The sequence below is a fragment of the Orcinus orca genome, chromosome 2 (assembly GCF_937001465.1).
Source record: "Orcinus orca chromosome 2, mOrcOrc1.1, whole genome shotgun sequence".
Classification (NCBI taxonomy): domain Eukaryota; kingdom Metazoa; phylum Chordata; class Mammalia; order Artiodactyla; family Delphinidae; genus Orcinus; species Orcinus orca.
Window position 1 is genome coordinate 105,518,198 of NC_064560.1, and position 24,755 is coordinate 105,542,952.

The window sequence follows — 24,755 nt, forward strand, 5'->3', positions numbered from 1 at the left end:
GATCATCCACTCTGTGAGGCACGACGTTAGGTACCTTAGGCTATATTTTCTTCTTCTTTTTTGGCTGTGCATGTGGGATCTTAGTTCCCCAACCAGGGATTGAACCCGTGCCCCCTGCAGTGGAAGGGCAGAGTCTTAACCACTGGACCACCAGGGGAGTCCCTGTATTTTCTTATGTTAATTGTCACAGCAATCCTGTGGGTTCACAGGTGGTATTATAACCATTTTCCAAATAAGGAAGCCAAGACATTAAGCAGTCTACCTGAGATCACACAGCCAGAAGTGGCTTTTTTGTATGGCAGGAGCCAATGCAAGGACCAGTCTGCTTTGGAAAAGTTTTATTATTATACCCTAATAAACAGGCAGAGAGAGGTCGAGGGGCAGATTGTAAAAATTTCCTCCCCATTTTGCAGTCATTCCAACCTGATTTGAACATTTGACCTCTATATATCTCTTTAGTATTAACAAAAGTATTAACAAAAGTCTTTTTACAAAATCAGCTTGTCCCTCTCTGCAGTTATATTGCCATTTTTTTTCCTTTTCATGTGTCGTGTGTTGTTTGTCCTTAATATGTAGTTGAGTAACAATCTCCATGCTTGGCTTTGCCATAAAGCCATAGTCCCTTGGCTTTAAAGTGAGTAGTACTTCTTAATTTGGGGGCCCAAGCACCTCATTAAAAGTTGAATAAAAACCATGGACTGTGTTTTTTAAAAAATACACATATATGTGTATATTTACACATATGTTCATACACACAAAGTGTTAACACCTAATTTTAGGGGATTCTTGGACCTCTCAGGGTTCAGGAGTTCCCAAGTACTTAGCACATACCAGGCACTGTCTCACTTAATTTTTACCACACCCCTATGAGCTATTTCCATTATGCCCATTTTACAAATGAAAGATTTAGGTTAAATAATATACCCAAGACCACAAAAGGAGTAAGTACCAGTTTTAGGATTTGAACCTGGGTTGATCTGGCTCTAGAGCCAAGCTCTTACCACTCTCTTATGCTGTCTGTCATTTATAATAGGTGAAGAGGAAAAATAAAAAGCTTATTTAACTAAAGATTAAAAACTCTGGTCTAGTAACTAGGTAAAAAAAATTCTAGGCTTTGATTTTTCAAAGTGTATTATCAAAAATTGTTAATATGAGTTAATACATCTAGTGAAAACAAAGACTCTCCTTATTTTTTTTGCCATTTCCACCAGTTTCTGTGGTTTTGGAAGGTGCCAGGAAAAGAATGCATTTAATAGCTGAGAAGCAAATCAGGAATAGGAAATAAGCAAAATGTATGTGCCTGTTTTGGGTTTATTGTCATTAGTTATCCAGATGCTATATCTTGTGCATTTTCAGGATTTGGAATATCGTCTAGATCCAAAGACGAAGGAGCTGCCTCACTTAAGAAACCCTGACATACTTGTGGGTGAAAATGACCTCACAGCCCTCAGCTATCTTCACGAGCCTGCTGTACTCCACAATCTCAGAGTCCGCTTTATTGATTCCAAACTTATTTATACATATTGTGGTGAGTGTGCGTTGCTGTCTGAGTGAACTGTGAATTCTTTTCTCTAATGGATAGGGCCATGGAAATATTGTGCATGGGGACAATTCTTATTTTCTCCCATGTCCCCAGCTCTTCTTTCTCTACTGACTTCTTATCCTTCTTTCACTAATCATTCTCTGCTGAGACCCAGGTCTGGGATTTCCATTCATTTCCTTCTAAGTCTCTGCTTGGTGTACCCAACTCAGCACTCAGCATTTCTTCATTACGCTCCTGTTTTGGAAAAGAACAGGTATATTTTCTTCTTAAAAGAATTTATACCTTTTATATCCTTGATATTTGCTCTTTTCTTCCCTACCTATTAACTGAATATTTCTTTTTCTCAATTTTCATTTTTCTTCAACTTATTTTTTTCTTGCACATTTGCTACCTTCTCAGTGAAGCCTTTCCTGTCCGCCCTATCTTTTCTTCTCCTAGTTGTCTATCTTCCTTCTCTGTTTAATTTTCCCCCCTTTTCCTTACTACTGTCTAACCTATGATATGTATTTTTCTTACTTATTTTATTGTCTGAATTTCCCTCTAGAATATAAGGTTCATAAGGGCAAAATTTTTTCCTTTTGTTAAAAAATTTTTTATTGAAATATAATTGATGTACAATGTTAAATAACTTACAGGTGTACAGTACAGTGATACACTTTTTGTTTTGTTTTGCTTTTTTTTGGCTGCGTTGGGTCTTTGTTGCTGACATGGGCTTTCTCCAGTTGTGGCGAACAGGGGCTACTCTTTGTTGTGGTGTGCGGGCTTCTCATTGTGGTGGCTTCTCTTCATGCAGAACACAGACTCGAGGCACAAGGGCTTCAGTAGTTGTGGCCCATGGGCTCAGTTGTTGTGGCTTACAGGCTGTAGAGCACAGGCTCAGTAGTTGTGGCCCATAGGCTTAGTTGCTCCACGGCATGTGGGATCTTTCCGGACCAGGGATGGAACCCGTGTCCCCGGCATTTGCAGGTGGATTCTTAACCACTGCGCCACCAGGGAAGTCCCCACAATTTTTAAAGGTTATACTCCATTTAGATTTGTCTTTTTGTTTGTTTACTGTTATAAATATAGCACTTAGTAATGACTTGAAAGCTAGCTGTAGTCAAATATTTGTTGAATGAATGACTTTAAGTTAATATATACTTGCTGTAAAATTTAAGGAAATACCAAAAAAAGTATAAAAAATGAAAAAGAATTACATGTAATTACCACTGAAAAATAACCAGTATTATGTTGTCTTATATCCTGTGTGTATATGTGAGAGAGTATAAATAGATATAAAATTGGAATCAGTCTATATATAGTTTTGTGTCATGTTTTCCTATGACACAATATTTTTTATAAACATGATTTGTGGTGGTAGCTCAATAGTCTGTTACATGGATATAATAATACGTATTAAACCACTCTCCCTTTTTAAAAAAACTTTTATTGAAGTATAGTTGATTCACAATATTGTGTTTAGTTTTTGCTATACAGTGAAGTGACTCAGTTGTACATATATATATATTTTTTTCATCCTTTTGCATTAAGGTTTATCACAGGATATTGAATATAGTTCCCTGTGCCGTACATAAACCACTCTCCCTTTATTATATACTTTGTTTCCACTTTTCACTGTTATGAATAACATTATGATAAACATCTTTATTTCAAAAAAAAACCTTTATGTGAATCTATGATTATTTCATTTGGATAAATTTCTAGAAGTGGAATTTTTGGTTTAAATATTACAAAAATATTTAAAGTCCTTTCAACATTGCCACCGTTTTTATTATTTTAAATCACCTAGTCTAGTTCATAAATGGTGTTTTAGTTAGGACTAGGTATAATGGGTTCAGAGGCAAAGGCTATGATATATTTTGACCCTTAACAATTTGTTAGTTCAGTATTAACTGAAATTGAGTTAGTATTAACTATGATTCTCACTTTACCAAGTTTGATATACCCCTGAGGATATTACTGACTTCTTCTTTTGCTTTTTTTTTACCTTTCTCCCAGGTATAGTCCTAGTAGCTATAAATCCTTATGAGCAGCTGCCTATTTATGGAGAAGATATTATCAATGCATACAGCGGTCAGAACATGGGCGATATGGATCCACATATCTTTGCAGTAGCTGAAGAAGCTTACAAGCAAATGGCCAGGTTGGTGGAAGCGCTATTTATTATTTCATGACTTTTATTAGATGTGATAATTTCTTCTTTGCTGAGTCACAGATATTTTAAAATACAGTGAATAACGACTAGTAAATTATTCATTAAAAAGCGTTGATTGATTTGTCTCAGATGGCCTGCATTTTTTTTTTTTTGGCCGTGCCGTGCGGCATGTGGGAACTTAGTTCCCTGACCAGGGATCTAACCCACACCCCTTGCAGTGGAGGTGCGGAGTCTTAACCACTGGACTGCCAGGGAAGTCCCTGGCCTGCATTATTATTAAAGTAACCTAACATTTGTAAAAGGACATATAGTTTATAAAAACTGCCTTTGGAATCTCATTGTAATTCTGTGACCATGCAAGGATAGATGTTATGTTTTACAGATGAGTGGATCAAGGTTTGTAGGTATTAAGTGACTTGCCCAATGTCATTCAGCTAGTGAGTGGCAGACCAGAACTAAAAGGCCTAAGTGCTGAAAGAAATCTGTCTGTATCTGGTAGAATTAAATCTCAAGGAAAGTGTGAATTTTAAGGTTAGCAGATGCTGGGGCGTCAGGGATCCTGAACAGCATCAGGGAAATGTCTTTGATGTTAATCGGGGAACCCTACTATTTTGAGAGTGGAGAATGGGAGAAAAAAAGCTATTTTCAAGACTAGATTATACTCTTGATGATATAATGCAATGTAAAACTGTGCATGCATAGAAAAATAGTCTGACAAGTGAGAAATGGTATCCTAGTGTTGTTTTTTTTTCTTTTGCGGTACGCGGGCCTCTCACTGTTGTGGCCTCTCCCGTTGTGGAGCACAGGCTCCGGACACGCAGGCTCAGCGGCCATGGCTTACGGGCCCAGCCGCTCCGTGGCATGTGGGATCTTCCCGGACCGGGGCACGAACCTGTGTCCCCTGCATCGGCAGGTGGACTCTCAACCACTGCGCCACCAGAGAAGCCCCTAGTGTTGTTTTAATTTACCTTTCTCTAAGTAGGAAAGACTTTGCACTTTTTTACACACATACGCACATACTTATTTGTATATTTAATATATATATTAAAAACCATGAGTTCACACTGATACCTCCAAATCTAGTTCAACACCACAATTTTTATTCTTGATTTCTTTTTCCTTCTTTTAACTTTTTTTTTGACCTTGAAAACCCTGGCTCTCATTATCCGTAGTTTATTTACTTGTTTGCTCAATCCTGGAATACTCTTTGTATCAGAAATGCTAACCCATATCCCTGTGAAAAGCAAATTTACCACTCAAGTACATTTGCGTCTAATTCATTTTGTCTTTAGCCTTATGTAATATAAAGTGCCAGTTTCCAAAGTTACTTAGGTTGGTTCCTTTCTTCCCCACCACTTTATGAATTTATTCAGCCACTCTCCCATATATGATCACTTAGATTGTTTTCAACATTTTGCAATTGCAAACAGTGCTACAATAAATAACCTTGTGCATATACATTTTTGTATTTGTATTTATTTATTGCTCTTCCGAATTGCTTTTAATGAAGCTATGGCAGCAAAATATACAACGTGACCCAGATACACAGTGGAGCAAAGGCCTAGATAATGAGATGGTTTTGTCCACATCTTGGGGAAAAAGGTGATATGTATGTCTTTATGAATAAAGTATCTAGGAATAAACTTGCCTCACATTCTTGCCAGTCTTTTCTCATGCTGAAACTCACTGCTCTCTGATAACTAAATCACAATATTATATTCCTTAAAACATCAGGGTTTTTTTTTTTCTTTTTGTTTCCTTAAAACCAAGTAATATTGATTGCTTTGATTTGGTATTTTTTTCCTCCCTTGTTAATGGTAGAGCAAATAAATTTGATCGATTAAGTTTCATTTATGAGTTTTCTTGAAATAAATTAGAGAGTTATAGTCATAACCTTAGTGTAATGGAAAAGATATCTATACTAGTCACAGCTCCATCAGTAAATAACAATATAAGCTTAAATCTTCTGGTCTCCCAGGGCCTCAGTTTTATCACCTATAAAATAGAACACTTGCACTAGATGGTCTAGCTTTACATTTAAGGCATTCTGTTGTACACACTTGTTACCTTTCAGTTTCATGGGCACTGATGCATAAGTCTTTTACTCTTTCTAGTGGAGGGCAGGCTATGATAAGGAGCTTGTAGTAAAGCAGAAGGAGGATAGTATAGACTTTTCCTCTGGAAACTAAGAGATGTGGAGTATAACAACCCAACTCTATTCTAAACTTGGATAAGCCATCTGACCTCTCTGTGTTATTGTTTCCCCCAATGAGGAAAAGATAATATTTATCATGCATACTTCAGAGGTGAAAATTACATTAGATGATAAACATAAAAAGCACTTTGAGAAACACTGTTTAAATATAAGCTGTTACTGTCATCACGGTCTTCATCATCATGGAGTCTCATGGCTGCATTCTCTTTCTGTTCATTTTAGCCTCTCATCGGGTTTTATTCTTCCTGACTCTTTTGCTAGGCCTTTCCTTAGAGTGGCCCCTTCTTGCATTTGTTTAGGCAGACTCTGAATGCTTCACACTTCTAAGGTCCATTGGCCAAGTGGATGCTGGCTGTTATAGATTATAAAATCTCTCCTGTTGCCAATTGTGACTCACCTGCTATGTGGTACCAAGTATTCCTACTTAGGCAAGTAGACATGCTACCTGATAAGGAATTTTATGTATGATATATAAAGGTGAATTAACTTCTATTAGTTAGCAGCTACCATGTTTAGAGGTATACTGTGTGCCAAGCATGATGTCAGGCATGTTACCTCTAATCTTCATTACACCCCTGGGAGCAGATATCATCACCTCTGCTTTACAAATGAGGAGACTGAGGAAAGTAACTTTCAGACTATCATGCTAATAAATAGTATCTGGGAGCTGAGGTATGAATCAAGCTCTGAGGCTACAGAGCCTTTCTTCTTTGTTGTTTAATTTTCTTACTTCCAACTGTATGACCCTATTCTAACACAGTATTATCACAATATTAATCTATTCCCTCAGATTAACTAACATTGCATACTTTTATTTCTGTATCTTTTATTCAGCCTAGAATATCCTTCTCCATGCTCTGTTATCTGCCTGGTTTCTATTTATTCTTCATGATCCCACTCAATTTTTACTTTGAGACCACCTCAGTTCCTGATAAATGATTCCTCTTCAGAATTCTTTACTATATGAATTTGGGACTTACTGAGAACTATCTACCCAGTAAGTTTGTAGTAGGAATAAAGTACAGTAAGTATATGAGTCTATAAAAGTTACAAACAAATAAAATTGGCTATTTCTGAGAGAAAGACAAATACCATATGATGTCACTTATATGTGGAATCTAAAATACGACACAAATGAACTTATCTATGAAACAGAAACAGAATCATAGAGAACAGACTGGTGGTTGCCAAGGGGGAGGGGGTTGGGGGAGGGAGTGAGTGGGAGGTTGAGGTTAGCAGCTGTAAGCTTTTACATATCGGATAGATAAAAAACAGGGTCCTACTGTATAGCACAGGGCACTATATTCAATACCCTATGATAAACCATAATGGAAAAGAATATTTAAAAAATATGTATAACTAGAAACAATTGGCTATTTTTGTTATGGAATCTTTATATTAATTTCATAGGCTCTATACTGATGGAATAGAAAATCAGATTGACATGAGAAGATCTGATAGTCATGTGACAGACTTCTCAGCAGGAATTTGGTGTATCTCCAGGAAACGCTTATTTTCATTTCCTGAATAATCTCTCTACCTCTCTAGCACAGCTTTCATCAGTGTGCCAGCACAGTCTTATGGTAAATATTTATACTTAAAAACTGATACTGCACATTGTCTTGTGAACTCATTGTCTAGTATCCACTTTAGAGTGTAAATCTTTTCTTCTTGGAATTTTGATCAAGAGCAGAAATCTTGGAAAAACAGAGCTGAGCAGCTTGAGGTTTGACAAGTGATAAAAATGTAGAAAAACTTAGCACCTCTCTAACAAGAGAAATAAGGATTAGAGTCTCAAGTGAAAGCCACATCACAGTAAATACACAATGTTGGAAGAAAGCATTATATTACACTAATTTAATAATTTTCCTTTTTAGCAAGGGATCAGATAAAGGAGAAGCAATTAGATTGAGTGCCTGCAAGAAAATAAAACTCTAGATTTTGTTTCATGAGAACATGTTCACTTATAAGCTAAAAATTAGACCTAGGTGCTTGTACACTTAACCAAGGTACATGGCAACACCCAGTGGATGGTTATGAGAGAGTCAACATTGAGGTGTGTGGATATAGTAAAGTGGGTCCTGCATGAGTCAGGTCTGAGGCTGGCATTACTTAGTTTCCTCATTAACAACCTGGATGTGAATGGAAAGTATGCTCATTAAGTTTGCAGAGGACAAGATGATGGTCTTGGAAAATATGAGCACCATAACCTAGAGAGATTACATTTTTAAAGGGTAAAGTTCAGAAGGAAAATGTATAAAATAATATAACTGATACGAAATGAATCTTACTAGATATAATCTAAGGAAAGGCTGGACAAACCAAATACATATATAGATAGAAGGAATATAGACTCAAGTGTAACATCTCTCTCTTTCATCAACCCAGAGTAGATAGTCTATCCTTGAATAATTTATTTCCTGGGGTTTCAGGTACCTCTCCATAGTTTAATTCCTATTGCCTTTTCCCCATACAACCTAGTTTTCTCCTAATTATTGTATAAGAGTCAATTCAGGCATCACCTTCTCTAGAAAGCATTTCCTGACAGCTCTTCCTCACATCTTCCACTAGTTCTGTACCCCTTCTCCATGCTTTCATAATATCCTGGATAGACCTCTTTTCTTGTAATTACTCCACTGTATTTAAACTGTACTTTTCAGTCTCTCTCAATAAGCTATGACCCTAGAGTCTTTTATCTTCATAAAGTGTTTGGCACATTGTGGCTACTCATTACATATTTGTTGCATGAATGAATGAAGCAGTATTTTTAGGTAGTGGCTTTTCGTTCACATTATAGCCTCTGGAAGCAACATTGACTGAAACAGGCCACAAGAGTTCACCTCTGCTTCGGGGCACCCAGTACGCAGGCTATTTAGGATCATTGCGGGGGCCCTTGAGAGGACTGGCCAAGCCAGAAATCATAAATTTTCAGTTCCTGCATCCTTAGGATGCTCCAGATTGATCTGTCCTTGAGGAAGAGTGGTGAATCTCTGTTCCTCAACTTGGTTTTATCAGGTCCTTGAAGTGATATCTACATCCCAAAAGTAAAAGAAGGTTCTTATAAGGACAAGAAACCTGAAGAATTGTGAATAGTGGCTGACCAGCTAATCAAAATTTCGAAGAATAATGAATTATTATTTACATAGATGTAACAATCTAAAGCTTACAGCTCAAATAAATAGAGTAAGGTAGACTCTGATATTCACGTTAAAACCAAAAAATTTTTTATCCCTGGTGTTTTTGTCTATTTTCTCCGCATCTCTATTATACTTTTCTTGTTTTTCCCTTTGCACGTCTTTATTATGTATTACCCTTCTCCCTTCTGTGTCTCTAGTTGGCTCCCCACTTCTACCTGTCTCTGCTCTTGTCTCTTTTTGGCATTTCTTCCTGTGGCCACATATGACTGAAAAATGTTTTAAAGACTACTGTACTTACTTTATAAAGATTTCTGTTTCCTGTTCTTAATTTAAAAGCAGGGGGATGGAATTTACATTTTTTCTCTTTGTAGCCCTTTATTGATTTTGGCCATCTCAGATTCAGGGGTCCTATGGAGAAGAAATGTTTGCCCATTTCAAGTCCAGCCCTTCAAGCCCATCTGAGCATCTGTAAGCATGTCCTATTCCAATTGTACTTGAGTTTACCTGGCTTAGACTGCAGACTATGGCCCATCCAACATCTGAAAAATCAACTCCGGAGTTAGTTTAACTTTTAAGTTGTAGTACTTTAGAATTGAGAAAGACTTTAGATGCTATTTAATCTTAAAAATGAGGGAAACTGTGACCCAGAGAGGGCATGCAATTGCTCAGAGTCATGAAATTGGTAAATGACAGATTGAAGACCAGAGCCCAACTCAGAGAAATTTATGTAATGGAAAAGTTGTACTTATTTATATATTGGAATGCTCTACTAGGCTTCAAGAAGAAGGGAAGCCTCTGCTGAAGTCAGGGAAATGTAATAAATAATAAAGTCCCTTAAAAATTGTTGGTCATATGGATCCAGGATCGTAAATCCTGGAAGAGAAAATGTGTCTGGTATGTGCTTGACATCAATGTGTATATGTGTGTATTTGTACAAATCTGTGTGATTCATTTGAATAATCCTCAACCTTTTCTCCTTTAACAGTTCTCTTCTTCCCCATGGTATAGGAAAGGGCTACTACATAATGAATGCTTCAGTTTTTTTGACGTAACATTTTGTCATAAAGACTTGAAATGGTATTTCAAAGGCAGTATAGTTTAGGATAGCAGTTCCCACTAATAATTCCTTTTTGTCAGACTAGCGGAAGCCTCTTCACCTTGTTTATTATTGGAAGAAATGCTGGGAGAATTTTGTCAAGGTAGCTATCACACAGGGTGTAGTGACAGAACTGATCATGCAGGAATTAGGAAGAGATCATTTTTCTAGTTATATTTTGGAAGAGAATCCAAAGAATGATGATACTGTCCTTGATTAATGTATCAAAGACATCAATTCTGAGAACATTAAAATATTCTAAATGACGGGAAAACAAGGGACATTGGCCCCACAATGATAACTGTTTGGGTTTTTTTTTGTTTTTGAGTGATTTGTCTTGAAATCAGGCATGTATGAACAGAGGCAGTGGGAATATCCAGTTGAGTCTAGAAGTTCAAATAAAGAGGGAATGAGATAGTATGAGGTTCAAGGATGTTTTATAAAAATGAGGGTTACATGCAAGCCTTTACTATAAGTATTAAACATTCCTTGTGTCACCTAGGTCCTCCTGATTTTCCCCACAGTATGGGAGTCAGAGTATCTGAACAGGCTGCTTAGAGGTGCTGGTAGTGTGATGTGAATGTACTTAATCAGACCTGAGTTGGGTACTCCTATTGTATTTTTCAAAGTTTGTAAAATAATACAGTCACCACCCTTTCTCAACGAAAAACCAACCTTTACCAAATCTTAACCAAATCTTTCTACTTTGGAAACTTATTGCAGGTACTTTTGATTCTATCACTTTGGTGTCTCTTAAACCCATCTGCCTCTCTCAGTCATGGCCACCACAGTCTTTGTTCAGACTTTCATATCTTTTCATCTGGACCTCTGCCACCCATATCCACATTGCTGCCAGAGCATTTTTACTAATTAGATTGTTTATTTTCTGTTTAAAACCCTGCAGTAACACTCCGTGACCTTTAGGTAAACTTCAGATTCCTTAACATCTCATGTAAGATATTTATCATCCATTTCTCGTTAACCTCTGCAACCTTATCTGTCATTACTTCATGTTCTAGTCAAATTAAATTATCTGATGTTTCCTAATTTCTCATGCATCTGAGCCTTCATTTATGTTATCTCCTTTCCCTGGAATGTTTCCTTCCTAACTTCCTTTTCCCTTGCTTGCTTTCTCTTACTCATCTTTCTAGACTTTGCTGAGGTATCATCTCCAGGGTGCCTTCCCTGATCACCTCTTCCTTCTCTCAGTACCCCATCCCATGTATTATAATCTTTAATTATTAGTTTGTCTTTCCTCTTAGACCCTCAACCACTTGAGATGCAGATCATGGCTTTTTAAACTTGTATCCCTAGTATTTAGCACAATGTTTGGCACGTAGCAGGTGTTTGCTAAATGTTTGTTGGATAAATAAATTTCTTTTAAAAGATCGTCTTCTATAGTGAAATAACCTTGTAATCTTGTGGCCTAAAAACCTTTGAACTCATCTTGTCTCTCCATAAATTAAGGGCAAAAATGTTACTACCTTTGTGTACTTGTTCAGTTAATTTGATGGATTGAAGCTGACTGCTGGTTTCATCTCAGGAAGCAGAAGTTTACTGCTTCTTTCCCAGTAGAAATCATAGCCAAAGCAGATTTATTCCTAGGCTAGGTTGGTTATTAAAGTTTTATTTACTTATAATCAATACACATTTACTGAGCGCTTGTGATGTGTCAGACTCTGGACTAGTTGCTGGATATTAACGATATGGTGACATAGGTCCTCATCCTCAAAGAAATGATAGTCTTATGAGTAAGTTCCTCACCTAGAGTTTTGAGTCATTGTATGAATGAATTAAAGATGTAATAGTAGATAGTCTTTGCTTTTTTAATTAATTAATTAATTTAGCTGCATTGGGTCTTCATTGTTGCACGTAGGCTTTCTCTAGTTGCAGCGAGCGGGGGCTACTCTTCAATGCGCGGGCTTCTCATTGCGGTGGCTTCTCTTGTTGCAGAGCACGGGCTCTAGGCACGTGGTCTTCAGTAGTTGTGGCTCGTGGGCTGAGTAGTTGTGGTTCACTGGCTCTAGAGAGCAGGCTCAGTAGTTGTGATGCATGGGCTTCGTTGCTCCGCAGCATGTGGGATCTTCCCGGACCAGGGCTCGAACCCGTGTCCCCTGCATTGGCAGGCGGATTCTTAACCACTGCGCCACCAGGGAAGTCCAGTTGGTAGTCTTTGAGTTCTAACATATTTGAATGAATCAGCCAACAAATGAACCATTTCTACTCTGGTAATGAGGGTAGTTTAATAAGAGCTGGAGTTTGTGGGAGACACTATGGACAGTTAGCTAGTAGATAATTTTTTTTCAATTAAGTAGTATTTTCTTCTAAATTTGTTTGCTGTAACTCCTGTCTCTTCTAAAGGTGGTTGACAACAGTATTCTAATAGACCAAAATAATTCTCTAGGAATAAAGTGTGTTTGAGATATGTACACACAAAAAATTCAGAGACTATTCATCCTTAGATGTGATGCTCTCTAATTTAATGCCTGATATTTCTTCTCCCTCTCTGTTCATTGTTAATTTATAAGTAGTTGTTTTTATTAGGAAATGTCATTCTTAGGTTCCTTCCCACATTTTTGCATGTGTGAACGAGCAGGAACTCTCCATGGCTCATTGATGAGAATACAGAGAAAATCATGTTAATCACATTCAAAAGTGGGCAGCACTGTCAGTTACTCTTCTTTGTTTTACAGAGATGAACGAAATCAGTCCATCATCGTAAGTGGAGAGTCTGGGGCAGGAAAAACAGTTTCAGCTAAGTATGCCATGCGATACTTTGCAACTGTAAGTGGTTCCGCCAGTGAAGCCAATGTTGAGGAAAAGGTGTTGGCATCCAACCCCATCATGGAGGTAAGGCCATGGCGTTCTTACTATATTCTCTCATTAAGAAACAGGCTCAAAAAATTGATTGATACAGCACATGTCAGAAAGTCTAGGATCTCTCAACCAGTAATAGGAAAATACTTTTCTGGATGTTAGTGAGAGATCTAGGAAAAGTAAAAATTCAGTAAGGTAGACATTTTGAGTAAAGTCTAGCTATAGAGGAAGCTACTTTATTCCATAAACCTGCATTTTGAACCTACCATTGGATCGTTGCCTCCAAGTAGCTGGCAATGGCACTTCATTTCCTAAAGTTTCTTTTCTCCCAGTTAATTGACTTGTATCTATTGCTCCTTGTACTGGAAGTATAAATTACTCCTTTTCCCACAATCCTGAGCTTATTTAAGCTCTTTCTAAAATACAGAATTCACTATGCTCAAGCATGAATGAGTTTCATTATTCCTCTGCCCGCATTTCGTTTTCTGTACTTAGTCCAACCTGTTTAGCTATAAGTTTTTACATTTTTCCAGATATGAACTATAAACTTAAATCATAGTCTTGAAAGCATTTTTCTGCATGTTTCTGTCAAACATATCACACAGCTTTAGTTTAGAAAAAGAAATTCAATAATATAAATTCTTGGAAAAGGAAGATCTATGAAAGGATATCCTTTCAAAAGTAGACTATGTATACAAAGTAGACATGCTCATGCCAAAGAAAACAGACCTTTTTGTGTGAGAATTTGAGTATTTTAGGATATGTAATTAGAGAATTATTTGTGTATTAGTATGATTTTAGGAAAGTTACATTTTGGTAAGTATTGCCATTAAATGGAGAAAATAAGTCTCAATAAATGGAGAGAAATTACTTTGGACACGCAGAAACAAACCTTTCTTAATAAAAACCCAAGTCAGCATTCTTTATTCCTGTTTTTTTCCTTTGTCAAGCCTTACATGTCACCCAAACACAGATGGCGTTTAGGACTGGCTTGGTGCACCTGTTGTGCAAGTGGTTTTCGCACTGATCAGTCCAGAGGTAATTGTGCCTGGTGTGCAGTGCTGTGTGTGACACTTCAGAATAGTATGCTGTGACCTCTTGCCCACAGGGCTGCCCTCTAGTGCAGCATGACTTCTGTTCTTGGGATTAAGAAAATAAGAGATGCTGGGGTAGTTAAGAGCCTCCTGGGCTGGGTGACCTATGGAAAGAGAACTGGAAATGTTTTCTGAAATAACACAGACAGGAGAAAACAGATGCTTATGCCAAAAAAGAGTAGTAAAGATTTTAAGCAAATATTAAGATTTTGAAAGAATTTAAGCTACAGATATAGAGGTGAATCCCACTTGTGTTAATATTGCGAAAATATAATCTGTATAGCCAGTTTCTGATTTCAGTTCAGAAAACAACAGGGCTTGGCTTTCTACGATTATTTTGACTGTTTTTGATCATAGCAACAAATTCTTGGTATTTGGCAGTAGTTTAGGCCATTCTTAGTCCCTAATGTTAGAAGATCCCAGAGTCTTGATTATGAACACATCAGGAAATCCCATTTCTCCTAGGCCTAGACCATATAATAACATAACTCTGGAATACGTCAAGTTGAATGAACTATTTTATGACCTTGCTATAGTCTCGTTCAAAAACTAGCTATACTGTTTTTTCTACAACGCAGATTTGAGTTGTGTTAGTAGGAGTGATATTAAAAATTTGGAATGACTACAGATACTACTTTTTAATATGCAGTTATAAGGAATTTACCCTGTTTGCTAGGATGAACAAAAAAAGATAAAGACAGCAGTTATACTTATTAAAAAAATTTAAGAAAAAAAAATTTTTTAAGACAGTAGTTATACTTAGCTACTTCACACTATATTACTTAGTTTCTCTGCAGGAATTTGGATTTAGAAAATTTGTTAAAGAGAGAACTAATTTTCAACAGCTACAAATGAGGGCATCCCAACTTGAAACATTAAAATGGAATGTAGGGCTGAAGAATGGTGACAAAGGGTTTCCAGTTACAGGAAGAAAATATAGGTAAAATATTGAATATGTGGCCTAGAAAATTTGTAGCTTTTAAACCTGCCTCAAGATTATGTCTCTGGAGGCATGGACATATATACACTACCAAACATAAGGTAGATAGCTAGTGGGAAGCAGCCGCATAGCACAGGGAGATCAGCTCGGTGCTTTGTGACCACCTAGAGGGGTGGGATAGGGAGGGTGGGAGGGAGGGAGATGCAAGAGGGAAGAGATATGGGAACATATGTATATGTATAACAGATTCACTTTGATATAAAGCAGAAACTAGCACACCATTGTAAAGCAATTATACTCCAATAAAGATGTAAAAAAAAAAAAAGATTATATCTCTATATCAGAGCCCTTTACTGTGATGTCAAGAAAGGAATGTCTGGGTCTCCAGTGATCACGAGCATCCCACACCTTGAACATCACAGCCCAGTGGCTTATGGGATTTGCACATTATCCTTTAGAAAGCAAGCTCCTCATCCTCATCATAGACTCCTTTTGCAAAATACGAATAATGTACAGTGAAATAAATGATTCTCTTTTACTCAATTTTATGACATTTTCCTTTTCATCCTTTTTTCGTAGAAATTTTCATCCTAAGATGGGGACAGGGAAGATGTTGGGGGCACACTGGGTCTTTTTTTTTTTTTTAATTTTAATTAATTAATTTATTTTTGGCTGTGTTGGGTCTTTGTTGCTGTGCGCAGGCTTTCTCTAGTTGCAGTGAGTGGGGGCTACTCTTCGTTGCGGTGCACGGGCTTCTCATTGCGTTGGCTTCTCTCGTTGCAGGGCACGGGTTCTAGGCACATGGGCTTCAGTAGTTGTGGCTCGTGGGCTCAGTAGTTGTGGCTCGCGGGCTCTAGAGTGCAGGCTCAGTAGTTGTGGCGCACGGGCTTAGTTGCTCCGCGGCACGTGGGATCTTCCCAGACCAGGGATCAAACCCATGTCCCCTGCATTGGCAGGTGGATTCTTAACCTCTGCACCACCAGGGAAGGCCCCACACTGGGTCTTAATAGTTCTACTTCCTCTTCAATAACTGTAGTTGAAGATTTTCATCTCCATTTAGTAAAGAAGAATAATTCACTCACCATTTCTCTGAAATCAGTAGTAAAATCAAGACCACAAAACTTCTTTCCTTTAACAGTTTCTTGCTGATTGAAATGAAAATAGCATTAGGGGAGGCTGTTATAAATATAGTACTTATAAGGCAGAGGGCGCAATTGGGGGAATGAACAAAATAAATGAGTAAACATCATTTATATACAGAACCTTCTTTCCATATTGGGTTAAAGGCTTAGAATCATAGAGTTTTATTTTTGAAAGGGACCCTAGAGCTCATCTATTCCAGTCAGTTTACGCCTGGGTTCACTAATGCTCCTTAGAGGATTAAATGATGGCAAGTTAGTGGTAGGCCCTGGTGTGATACCCAGATCTTCAGACTTCTATTTCATTTACTCCTTCTACCATTCTTTGCTATATGTTTATATACCTTGTACTCAAAGACAAAAGGGTCTGTTTCAACTCTGGCCTACTCACTTCTTCTTCTCACAGAGTGTAGTATTATCTTGGCAGGTTGGCCACTCTGATCCCCACTGTAAGTAGACTGGGGCAGGGGGATGACATATGGAGGTTGGGATAAGAGTCTGGGAGGGAGGAGAAGCTGTGGACCACCCTCCCCTAACTTGCTTAGTTGCTGGGGGAAAGTGCTTAGGACAGTGCCTGGTAAACACTCAGTAATTATTACTGCTGCTGCCACTGCTACTACATGTAACCCTTCATCTGCTCTTTGACAGAATATGTTGTGCTGAAAGAAAATTTCACGTTTATTTTCTAAACAAAATAAAAATAATGGGAATATATGGAGACTTTTTGTTGTGCTTTTTGTAATATCAAGTTTTGCTGGGAAAATAGCTTCCAACTATTCTTTCAATCTATAATGTTAATCTGAAAGTTAGCAGTGTTCTGATTGCCAAAACAGAATAAGGTAATACATGTCTTATATTTCAGAGAGTGAAAATACGTTTTCTTTGATTGATCAGAGAATCTAATGTGTTGACTTTTATGGCTCTGTTACTACTGTTTTCATCACTTGTGTTTGTATTGCTTTTTTTTTTTTTTTTGTATTGCTTTCTTAATGCTCCAGAGCATTTTCATATCTTTCTCTCTGCTGTGGTTTCAGTATACTAATCCTAATAGTCACAGGCTTTGCGCAGTGAAAGATATTAATTGTATGAAATTATCTTATTAAGCATTTAATTTATGCAGTATGTTAACACTTGCTTTTCTAACTACAGCATGTTTTTTGCTTTGCTTTGAAAGAAAAATTTATAGATGCATGTTACCTAAATCAGAAAACAGTGCATATTCAATTTAAATTTTTAGGATTATATGAAAAATTTAGCAGAAAGTTACATTCTCTGCATTCTTTAGCAGATGTCTTGCAAGTTAGATACAACTATCAAAATCCAAAGCCAAATTTTACTGTCTCTGGTTTCTGAAAATGGCTTTGAATTAAGTGGGTAATTACTAACACTCCACTAATAAGCAGTCCAGCTGGGCCTACTGGCTAAAGAGACCCTGAACACCAAAGCAATATTTCCAGGAAAATATTAATTTGTCTTAACCAGCTTATTTACATAAAACAGACTAAGTTTTTCAAGAAACCAAACCCTGTTATTTAACTAAGAGGGCATGTGCCTAGGCAGCCCCTGGTCCCATCCGTTCTTTTCCTTTGTTGACATGAATGAGTATGTTCCATACCACAAATGGTGGATGAAGACCTCCCAGGCACTGGGCTCGAGTCTGCTGTTTCTGAAAATAATTTGTGCGACAATAACAAGGCCGATACGGACTATTAGTGTATACCTGTGTGGTTGTGCAGTGAGCAAAGCATACAGTTGTGCCTGCAGGGGCAAAACTGGTTCTGTTTTTAAAAGAATCAATTTTAAAGGCTTGTATTCTTTCTCTCCCTGAACAAATCTGTAAATGTCAGGGCATGAATTGCACTTCTAACCCTTACTGTTTTCCCTTTGTCTCTTAGTCAATCGGAAATGCTAAGACAACCAGGAATGATAATAGCAGCCGTTTTGGGAAGTACATTGAGATTGGTTTTGATAAGAGACATCGAATCATTGGTGCCAATATGAGAACTTACCTTTTAGAGAAATCCAGAGTGGTGTTCCAGGTAAGCCGGGCAGGTATACATATAGATTGCCATAAAATTCCAGAGCTCGTGTTTGTTGGTGTGCATTTTATTCCCAGATGTTCTTGAACATGTTATGACAATATTACTGCAATATTACTGCAAACCACACTTGGACTGGAACATGTAAAACAGTGCCTATCAGAGGGTACCCCTTAGACTAATAGTCTTTGGGACTGGGCACTGATTTAGGTTTAATGGTTTTGACTGTTTCCTCCAAATGCTTGTAGGAAAAGCTTAGTTAAGAAGAGACGCTATTAGTTTAGGCTCATCTGTCACATTTACCAGTTGATAGGGAAGACATTGGTCTATGCTTCAGTGAGTTACAGTTTAAACTCAGTTCAAGAAAAAAATAATTATCCTTGTCCTTCTTCCCTCCTTCTTCTCTCAGAATGTGATACTGTTTAGATAGAATAATGAGGGTTAAAAGATCTTCACAACTCAGTTGTGAACTACTGTCAGAGAACACACTCAAGTGTATGGATCAGTGCCAGACTTGCATTTGCACATATGCACTTACTCCTTTTCGGGGGGCGGGGATCTCAGTTCCCCAACGAGGACTAAACTCAGGCCACGGCAGTGGAAGCCCAGAATCCTCACCAGGGAACTTACTCCTTTTTTATTTGTAAATGGGGAGTACTACACATTACAGCACTGGCAGGTGTGCATTTACATGTTTATAGGTATACTCAGGGAATGTGGACTTATCATTGGAAAACTCCCCATATAGGACTCCTGGTGACCCACTGCATGCTGAGATGGGGTTCCTGTAGTCCCTTAACTAGATGCTCACCATATTGAGGTTCAAATAGCCCTGGCACCGCCATGTAGCAGAGTCTACAATTTCCATTGCACAAGTGTCTTAAGGCTTTGAAACTGTCTGGGACATACTGAGAGTCATGAGTTTGGGCAGCCTAGAGCTACCCTGGCTTTGACTTTGGGGGTGTGCCTGATTTGTGGCTACCTAAATGTAATACCTGATTTGTATAGCGAAGGAATAGTCACCCTCCTCCATTGTTCTAATATCTAGATACATGCAGAGCTGTGTTACTGTGCACACATGTATACTTGAATAGGTCCAAAAAAAAATGTTTAGTAGCCAGAGGAAACAGTGGGGGAAATATATGTAGATCTAAGAGAAGATTGAGTCTAAATAGTACAGATTTGATTGATAGGTAGACGATTAAAGGGAAAATGGGTATGGTGACCAGAGGCTAGTAGTGCTTAAGACAGAATGTTAAGGCCTAATCCTTATTGTCTTGCCTAGAAACATGGAAGCAATTCTAGCTGTTCCCCAACCCACAGGGCTATATAATATTGTGGGTGTTTGGTTATATCAAAGTGAGTCAAACAGTCAGAAAGCGCATACTTGATATTGTCCTTCGTGTACAAAGATGACCAAAGCACTTCTGCAGATCCCCCTGATTTTCTAGTTGTCTGTGTACTGAAACCCCTGACCTCTTGCCTATTCATGCTTGTGGTCATTGGTATATTGTTAATTTGTTTAGTGTATTCTGTGCACTAAACACAGAAAACTAAGTTTTCTTTACCAGACACCAGCCCCTGTTGGGCATCAAACCTGACCTTGGCCTTACTTGCTCTATTCTTCAGTTAACTGAATACACTGCAGAATTCAAGGATATGACAATAGAGTATAATAATATTGTATAAACAATATGATTACAACTGTATTTTTAAAGTATATATGTGGAAAAAGACTGTCAGAAAATAGTAAGAAATGATCTTAGCATTGTACATGATTTATTTTCTATTTAAAAAATTTTTAATTTATTTTTAAATATATAAACTGAAATGATATGGATGATGTAGTGCATTTGTGGATTTCTTACAAACAGCTACAGTAGATATGGCAAAAATGGGATTTTTTTTTTTCCTAGTCAAAAGTCTTAGGAAGACCATGAATCTAAGACAGTACTGTGAGAAAATATTGAGTGTTGCAGGGAAAAAAATAAAAAGGTTTTAGCTTCCCCCAGAGGCACTGATCTCTTATGACAGTGCCATAGAGCAAGCGGTTCACGAGTTCAAAAATCATTACTATCAGGTATATTATTTTGAATGTGACCAACAGATACACACTCACACAGATGCACATAGCTAATAAATCACAAGGTTTAATAATCATAGATATGTACTAGGAAATTTGGGAGAGGACAGTTTATTTCATCAAATGAGATAATTAAATTTTTATTTTTATGATTGAATTTTCTGGGTTTTAGATTAAAATGCTGTAATTGAAAACTCTTCTTTTTTCAAAGGCAGAAGAGGAGAGAAACTATCATATCTTCTATCAGCTTTGTGCCTCAGCAAAGTTACCTGAATTTAAAATGCTGCGATTAGGTATGAATATGGCACTAGATTTATTGTGCTGGTATTGTCTTATGTTAATTTCTGAGTTCACAAATTTACTTCTTAAAAAGGAGATTATCTCATACTGAAATATTTATGGGTGAAATGATAACAGGCCTACAGTTGGCTTCAAGATAACTCATGGGATGAGGAAGTGGTGAGTGGCTGTATAAATGGAACAAGATTGGCCTTGAGTTGATACTTGTTTAAGATGAGTGATGAGTACACAAGGGCTCATTATACTAGTTTCTGTACTTTTGTATATGTTTGAAATTTGCCTTGATTAAAAGGAAAAAAAATGTAAAGGAGTTTACGTGGTGGAAATCTATGAGGTTCCATAGGTGGAACTCTATGAAGAAGGGAGTAAAGTGTTTGAAGAAATTATCCTAGCCTGTAGATTGGAATAAAACCTTTAGGAAAGGACTATTCATTTCACAAATTCTACAAACGTTTCACTCCATTATTTAATTTTGAGTCTTGTATTAAAATATAACTAAAAACACAGGAAGTCAAATTTCAGGCTCTATACACTTAATTGTGCTGTCACTGCCTCTAATTCAGAGTGGACATAAGGGTAGAAGTCAAGGCCTTTTCATAGACTGCACATCTTTCAAAAAATTTTCCTTAATTGCAGGAGACGCAAATAACTTTCATTACACGAAGCAAGGTGGCAGTCCTGTGATTGAAGGAGTAGATGATGCCAAGGAGATGGCACAAACCAGGCAGGCCTGCACTTTGCTAGGTATGTAATCTTATTCTTGAAATTTTAGAAGCAATAGCTTTTTGACTCGAGCAACCTTTGATTGGAATATTGGCTTAGCTTCATATTAAGTAGTGAGAATTGTTGAGAGATTTAACATTCATTTTTGGTGTTTTGTTTTTAATTTATTTTTAGATTCTTTATAAAACACAGTTGGACAGCAAATGAGTAAAGTGTTTCTCTTGGAGGTGATGGGGACTGTACTGAAATTAGGTTATGGTGATGGTTGCACAACTCTGTAAATTTACTAAAAACCATTGAATTGCATATTTAAAATGGATAAATTTTATGGTATGCAAATTATTCCTCAGTAAAGCTATTTAAAACATACATTCGGGGGCTTCCCTGGTGGCGCAGTGGTTAAGAATCCGCCTGTCAATGCTGGGGACACAGGTTCGAGCCTTGGGCTGGAAAGATCCCACATGCCACGGAGCAACTAAGCCCATGCGCCACAACTACCGAGCCCGCATGCTGCAACTACTGAAGCCCACACACCTAGAGCCCGTGCTCCGCAACAAGAGAAGCCACCATAATGAGAAGCCCACACACCGCAACGAAGAGTAGCCCCCGCTCGCCACAACTAGAGAAAGCCCATGCGCAGCAACAAAGACCCAGTGCAGCCAAAAATAAAATAAATAAAATAAATAAGTTTATTTAAAAAACATACATTGAGGGCATCAGGGGTTGTGGGACTGTTTACTTAAATTTTTACAAAATCTGAAAGCTAGAGCCAAATGAAGTGGGTTTCTATACAGAAACTCATGTTTTATAGGATTTTTTTGTGTTTGTTTTTTCGATTTGGGTGTCTTTTGTGGCCTGGAAATGTGGTTGAGCTGGCTTGGTGACAAAATACTGTATTACATGTAGTTTATTCTGTTTCTGAAATAGCTCATGTCACTGTCTTGTTTCTGGATTAAAAAAAATATTGGATCTACATATAAATAAATTGACCTTTAGAAATGTACTTATATAACTTTTAGTGTTGAATTATTTATTTAAAAGCTTCAGAATATGAATAATTCTAAAGTCATATATTGGTACTTTGAGGAGTAACCTGAGGTGAGTTAATTTAATTTAAAAGCATTGCTAATCAGAGTATGGTCCAGGACCACTATGGAGCTTGCAAAAATTTAGAATCTCAGACCCTGTCTCAGACCTACTAAACCAGACTCTGCATTTTAACCAGATCCATTGGTGATTCATATGCATATTATAGTTTGAGAAACGCTGCTTTACTTCCGGGGCTAACTCTGTTTGTAAATAGAAAATTGCAAATTTGAAAAAGCCATAATTCAGGAGATGGCAGAAACATTCCTTGTAAGATGAACTGTCAGTTACTCTGTATATAGTTACATATTTGGAAATCATTTTACTATTTTTACTCGAATATAATTTATATGTAATATTCTGGAAAAATCTTACCTTACTGAAAAATGAAGCCCGAGCTGGTAAAATACCAAGGGCTGTCCGGCTTTCTCATCCTGCCTGATCCTTCAGGTCCTGCTCTAATGCTGTGTTTAGATACTCGCTCATCAGGCTGGGGTGCAACACCAGCCTGAGCACTTCTAATCTTGGGGTCTCCTTGACTTACAGTTGGTCTGTAGTTAGAAGAAGTAATTAAATAATCTGACTTAAAACAGCCTTATTGGGCTACAACTTGCATTTGGAGTAAAGATAAATAGAAAAGGTAATAATATTAATGAGATACTTAAATTCAGTGTGTGACAATGATGGTGATAGTTTATTTAGCACCTACCATGTGTCACATAGTGTGTTAAGTTTACTATGTGCATTTTCTTATTTAATGTTTACACACTCCCTTTGAGATAGTCCCTATTGTCCCTGTATCTCAAATGAGAAAACAGAAGGATAGAAGGGTGAAGTTACCTGCCAATGTGAGATGGCAGGTCAGGAGCAGAGCCAGGCCTCAAGCTGAGGTCTGTCTCATTCCACAGCCCATGCTCTCAACCATAATGCTAAAGCGCATTATGTGTTAATGTCAACAAAGATGAAAGTGTTGTTAACTATGACACATTATAATGTGTACAACATCTGGCATTATTCAAGGGTTAAAGATGGGCTTAAAATTGTGTGCTATAATTGTTTAGTTCCTGTTCTGAAATTGATCACTTGTTCATTTACTCTGCTGTTTCAGGAATTAGTGAATCTTATCAGATGGGAATTTTCCGAATACTTGCTGGCATCCTTCACTTAGGCAATGTTGGATTTATGTCTCGAGATTCAGACAGCTGCACAATCCCTGTAAGTTCAGAGCAAGCTTCCTGTGATGACAGTTGATTTATATTTTAGTTTTGTTGATTCTTTATAGAAACAATGTGTTTGAAGTCTCTCTATTAACTAACATTAGTAACTATCAGAGAGGTAATTATTAGACAGATACACTATGCAGAGTAGAATCTTGAATTGTAAACAAAGAAAAGTGGATTCAGATCCCTGGTGCGCAGTGATTGGGGTGGGGGGCGTGGAGGGAGGGGAGGAGAGAACTTGGATATATGTCTGAGCCATATAAACAGCAGTGGGAAATATTAGATGTAAAAGTTGGATTGGTGAGACTAGAGAGAAGGGCTCATTTGGCCCATGGCTCACATAGCAGAATTGGTAAGTTCATTTGTCTCCTCAGCTGTGGAAATGTAATATGGTTTAAAAGTTACTGAAGAAACTGTTAAAAGTGGTTACTCCTGGGAAGAAGAATTAGATGGCTGGGGAGATAGGGCGTCTTCACTATGATTTATATATTCTTCCGCACATAGTGATAACTACACACTGAGAATTAAAATTCAGTTCATTTGTTTAAACTGTAACAAAACCTGACAGTCTCAGATTGTTCTCATTGGGCATTTGTGATTTGTGGTATTTTCTGATCACCACCATCAAAGATCACACACATACAGACACTCACACACACACGTACATATACAGTATATATTTATTAGGTATTTTTAACTTTATTAAAATGGAGGCAGTTTTAATATAATTCTTTTTCCATCCTGCTTCCTCAAGGAGTATAATAGGAAACAATTTTGAGATTTATGTTTCACTCTTAGGACACCCAAGTTGATATTTGCAAATCTACATGTAGATTAATTCATGTGACTTAAATTTGCGTAAATTAGACTGTAGTTTTGAAATACGTGTTTCAGTGTCTCTGCCTGGGTTCAATCCGAACTTTACTATTTACTCTCTATGTTTTGGGATGCTTAGCTTTTCTGAACCTCAGTTTGCTCATCTGTGAAATGAAAGAGACTTTCTTTTCTAGCAGTTTTGGACTGGTTGCTCTGATTGAGCTTCATGCTGGATAAATTATATTTTAAAATATTTTTAATAAATACATAAGAACTTCTCAGAGGCCATAAACTGAGTGAAAACAGGAACTCGGGGAATGAAGCAGAACTCTGAAACTAAGACTCACTTGGA

At 37.4% G+C, this 24,755-nt stretch overlaps 1 protein-coding gene across 4 annotated transcripts in view; it reads left to right on the forward strand.

Annotated features, from left to right (window-relative positions):
- MYO5A (myosin VA) overlaps window positions 1-24,755 on the forward strand; it is a 187,223-nt gene that overhangs the window by 62,677 nt on the left and 99,791 nt on the right. For all 4 annotated transcript variants that reach the window (XM_033409184.2, XM_033409182.2, XM_033409186.2 and 1 more), the window contains exons 3-9: window positions 1,357-1,528; window positions 3,542-3,686; window positions 12,840-12,996; window positions 18,032-18,175; window positions 20,470-20,551; window positions 21,195-21,302; window positions 23,476-23,582. In XM_033409184.2, coding sequence (XP_033265075.1) covers window positions 1,357-1,528; window positions 3,542-3,686; window positions 12,840-12,996; window positions 18,032-18,175; window positions 20,470-20,551; window positions 21,195-21,302; window positions 23,476-23,582 — 915 coding nt within the window. The remainder of the gene's footprint in view (window positions 1-1,356; window positions 1,529-3,541; window positions 3,687-12,839; window positions 12,997-18,031; window positions 18,176-20,469; window positions 20,552-21,194; window positions 21,303-23,475; window positions 23,583-24,755) is intronic.